We start from the raw sequence: 5,369 nt of genomic DNA, 5'->3' as shown, positions 1-5,369 counted from the left end.
GCTTTATAATGAAAATCTACAGTCACCGAATCACGACGCGGAGTGGCGGATTAGGAAAATTATTTTAATTGACACTCACAATCCAATGTACGGTCGTAAAGCATTTGTTACGTTTTATCTACGTCGAGTATTTACGGACATGCGTATTTTTATGAATGAAATAATTCTAATTATATGAAAATATAAATAGACGATTATTTTTATACTTGCGTTGAACAACAAGCGGGTGTAAGATATTGATTTTTTAACTTGAAGATTAGTCTTCATGCCTAGTTATTAGACCTACTTACGAAGGATGCTTGATAAAACAACCTATTTATAGCGAAGGCCGTGGCTAGATTATCCTCCATTGTAAACTAGGCATTGTTACGTGAAATTGTTTATCTTCTTATAAATTCTTTTACCTCGAATACCATCATTAAATATGAATTAAAGAAATGCAGTTAAGATTTCTTATAATATTATCTTCGAAATTGTTATTCAACGTATTTTTCCTTATACTTACTGTTCAGAAGAAATCGAAAATCATATCATTGATCTATGTTACAATACATTTGTTATGCAACAGTAGGTACTGTATATATTTTTCTATGTTTATCTAAAAATATTGTTACTTACAAAAAAGTGATAGTTGAATTTTATCGTACATCGATATTATGTATTCTCAAAGACATTAATTAACTCAAATTAATTATTATTCATGATGGGGACTTTTCTTAGGGAAATCCAATTCATATTTAGGTACGTAATACCTAATACTTTAAACCACAGGTAAGATATTGCAGGTTCTCCCCGGATTACGAATGCAAAATCGATCACTTCCCAGTAAAAATGAATGACATATGACGAAATGTATATACGTGAGCTTTGTCATACAGACGCGAATTGAACAAGGTCTCTTTACTACCGCTTTTTAGACCGCTAAGTACAACCTTATAATTTCATGGAACTAATACATAATAAATGAAAGTGTAGTACAATCTATTATGTGTTTCCTACTCTATATTTTACTAAAATAATGTAGCTCAGAGAGTCTTAATTTTGTCAATCAGTGATTGCAGTTTAGCTAAAGCCTAATTAATTAAAAAAAATCGTATGTCACAATTCGCTAACAACTTACCTGTTCATATAAAGGTACCTACAGGAATCAAGTAAAAACAGTAAAAAATAACCTAACTGTGACTACACAATTATTTTTAAAATTATGTAGACTATTCTTTTATCTAAAGTTTGATCCTTTAATATTAGTAAGTAAATAGGACTGTATATTTCTTTCTATAATTTTTACCCTGGGCTTCGCAAGTTAATAAATTCTCTTGGAATATGTTAAAAAACGAATTTCATAGTAACATAATATACATACAAATAAATAATTTTAACTGGAATTAATCCGCAGGCGACCGGAAATCGACTCTTGAGATCTCCATTTTTTTTTTTGAAAAATCCTAAATTTAATATTAAATAATTGGTAACCTCGTGCAACATTATATTGTGCGTAATGTACCTACGTACATTCGTTTTTTATTTATTTATGCATAATTATAATAATGTTAGTATAAAAAAATATTTTATGCATGAACAATAAATAGTTGATTAACAAAGGCTTCCGCACTAAGATTGTTATGCAACGCTATTTAAATAAGCCTTTAAATAATGCTCGTTTTATCTTTGAGCAAATTGAATTAAACGTTTACTTATAACAACAAACATAATGTATATATGTAGTTGAAGAATAATATTTGCATATTGATCAGAATATGGACAAATTATTTCGTAATAATTGATCAACTAAGAGCTCTAACTCTACTCTACTCTACAAAGTATCTATACTTAGTTTGTTTTTTTGCAGATTTGTTTTAAAGGAAAATCTTATAATTTAAAAAGTTAAATATTTTACTTGTAAGGTAAGGTAATTAAAAAAAACACAGGAAGATATCTTGTGAGAGATATTTTTTGGTGCGTAGATGCTCTTATCTATATGGTATAAAAATATAGGGTAGATACCTATATACATAATATTATTTAGTGACTGGCCAATCACTTATGGATCGTGTATAAAATTTATACTGTAGGGATTGTATAGGGAAGAGAATAAATAAAAATACAATTAAGTACGAAGGAACTTTATTTGATCAATACAGACAAAATTTTTCATTTTAATCAAATTTTGCAACTAGATTTATATTTTATTTAATACAATCTCTTAAATAGCTGAAACGGTGCGAATAAATTTTGATATGAACGCCATAAAATTTTAGTCCCAAACGTGCATTCCAATTTTACAAGATATGGTATTATTAATTATTAAATATCTGTTACATTTAAAAATATTTAAATTTGAAACATAGCTATGAGATGTATATTTTATACTTATAGAACAAGAGTAATAGAAAATATTAATACATTTCTTAGGACTAGCTTAAAGAATCACAAAGTGAACGTTCACGATTAATATTAAAGTATAGGACAATAAAAATATTGAGTGACGATATATGCTAAAAACGTTAATAGACTTACAACTACCGATTATATATTTAAATATTTGGGTGATAATATAAGCATGAAATTATAAATGTTTTAATACTTGGATTAATCTAAGCATAATCTTAATACAAGCTACAAAAAACACTAATCATATTATATACAAAATAAATCAATAATATTAAAAACTTTATACAAAAATGCGACATTACAAAACCTAAATGATTAGATATATTGAAATGAAACAGTGCGCGTGTAAACAAAGATTAAAAGCAATTGTAAAATCATGGGACATTCATTTAATATGGATATTTTCAATTGCGTATTAAGAAAAAGATATCCATATTCCATAGTTAAAACGACAAACGTTATCTTTGCTTAGAATGTCCTATGCTGTTAGAACTGCATGTTATTATCAACGTGATTTCTTTTTAAACCTATATTTCAAACGTAAAAAATAATTCTTACACAGTAAAAATATGGCATAGACTTTCTTTGACATAAATATAATTTATCACTGAAAATAAAATTTATTTTTATTTGTGCGTTAACACGTCAATGTGACCCTGCTTTAAATTCATACAAAATAGCAATAAAAGTAGCGTTAATAAAATAGTTTATTTGAGCAGATTTAATTCCAAAAATAGTTAGAGAAAGGAATAAGAATAAAAAGGTTATAACTATTTACATTAAAATACAAAATGCAGCACAACCACCTCGAAATATTCTGGATGAAGTAAATGCATTGAAAAAGCTAGTACAGCTCTAATTGACTCCATTAAAAATACAATGTGGAAGTAGTTAAAATGGAAACAATTTATTATCTAAAATCGATAAAGTTATGCGTAAAATTCACAAGTAATTAAAAATTGCTCGAAGCACTTTTTATTGGAAAGCAACTACAATGACAATCGATTTTTGTCTTACGTTAACATGAAAAATGCAGAAATGAATTAAGATTTTTGAAAGCATCTCTTTATATCATGAACCGACTTTATAATTAGTTTTCGTCCACAAATTCATTTATTCATATATAATTCATTTGAACAATGTTTTCTAAACCTTACTTCTATGTTCTTCCTCACATACCGCAAGTATATTTCGTCCAATCCAAGTAATTTATTATTCAATACATTTCAATTACAACTTTGAAGCCTTTGTTTACCACAGATATTAAAATTTAAAAGTATTTACCGCATGAAAAGTTTAATAGTTAATACTGGTCACTGGTTTGAGTTAAACGAACAAAGGTACAATTTTAAAACCTTCGACCATAATTCGAAAAATCTATGTATATAATAAATCTGTAGAAGGGTCAATTCTGTACATTGAAAATATTGAAAAAATAAATAGCAGGGGGTGTTACTGGATCGATACTAAACCCAAATATGTGATTAAAAAATTTTTGTCTGTCTGTCTGTCTGTATGTTCAGGCATCACGTGAAAACTAACGGTTAGATTTCGATGAAACTTGGTATAATTATACCTTATTATTCTGGGCATACAATAGGATACTTTTTATCCCGGAAAAATACGTAGAAAAAAATAAATCTTAATTTTTCCGCGCGGACGGAGTCGCGGGCGGAAGCTAGTTTAAAATAAAATGGATCAAATAGGTAGGTACTTAATACAAAATAATTGTATACCCAAATAAAAAGTAACGACAATATATGTCTTATTTTAAACATACAGGCACAATTTACATATTACAACAAAATAATAAACAGTAGTAGAAACAACTATATCATACCTTAAGAATACAGTTACACATAATTTAGCACAAGAACAAACAAAACCCGAAAACAATGTATCTGAAACAGCAAAGACATTTGAATTTATTGATGTAGATGTAACGACCCGTACTACAAGATTGGACCTCTTTGGAATATGATGCCTCTCAAAACTTAATTTTATCAAAACTAACACAGCATTTCACTCACGAAAATAAAATTCAATTAATGTTCTGCACACCGTATCTATATATAGTTACAGTGTGCATAAACCATACATTATATTATAGACGCTTAGTCCAAACTAGTAGTAAACGTTTTAATAGTGATGTGCAATGGGCATCGAGTTTATAATGTCATGTATCGAGTTGTATCATTTTTTTAATTGGTTGTACTTATTGAAGTGAAGCGAGTTGTTAATATGGATCCAGATACTACAGTGGTTTTAGTTATTTATGAAGATTGAGTTATCAATGTGTATCAAATTATTACTGTGCATGCAGATATTGATGTGGTTTTAGCTGTTTGATGTACACCGAGCTATTAACATGGACTGAGTGTATGACATGTTTCAAGTTGTTATCTATTGACGTGAATCTAGCTGCTATTGTAAATCGAGTTATTTATTGAAGTGAAACTTCTTTATCGGGGTTGGAAAAAATGTAGTGTAACATTTTTTCGTTACGCGTGACATTTTTCCGTTACGCACCATCTTTTTCTTATCCCTACCACGCGTGTTTCGACGTATTTCTGTAAAGTTGCATATACGTAGTAAATTATTTTTTTTTAAATAAGGTCATAAAGAAGTTTCACTTCTTACGTATGTACACTAGTACACGCACACATTTTTTATTTATTAAACACATAGGTATCAAGTTATGTGCGCGGTGTTGGGGCCCGCTCGGAGCGGCGTCAGGGCAGCGCGGCGACGCGGTTGCGGCGCGCGGACTCGCGGGACGCGCTGTGCACCTCGGCGGTGCGCAGCGTTATACCGAATATGTCCTCGTGGTAACGGTTCTCCTCCTAGTGAGACAATTTTTTCATTTTTTTTAATATAAATATTATATATGTCACCATCATCTGGTTGAATTTACCATTTGATTGAATGACTAGGCCGAACGTTGATTTAACAAGCGACATTCAACGCTCTGTTTAAAG

General features: G+C 29.5%; 1 protein-coding gene across 1 annotated transcript in view; it reads right to left on the bottom strand.

Annotated features, from left to right (window-relative positions):
• Window positions 1-5,043: 5,043 nt before the first annotated feature.
• Window positions 5,044-5,369, bottom strand: part of LOC123691099 (nitric oxide synthase-like protein) — a 32,728-nt gene continuing 32,402 nt past the window's right edge. The window contains exon 22 of the mRNA XM_045635337.1: window positions 5,044-5,234. Within this exon, the coding sequence (XP_045491293.1) occupies window positions 5,124-5,234 (111 nt within the window). The 3' untranslated portion in view covers window positions 5,044-5,123. The remainder of the gene's footprint in view (window positions 5,235-5,369) is intronic.

The sequence above is a fragment of the Colias croceus genome, chromosome 4, assembly GCF_905220415.1.
Source record: "Colias croceus chromosome 4, ilColCroc2.1".
Taxonomy (NCBI): domain Eukaryota; kingdom Metazoa; phylum Arthropoda; class Insecta; order Lepidoptera; family Pieridae; genus Colias; species Colias croceus.
The sequence above is the reverse complement of the archived record's forward strand: the minus strand, read 5'-3'. Positions and strand labels throughout refer to the sequence as shown.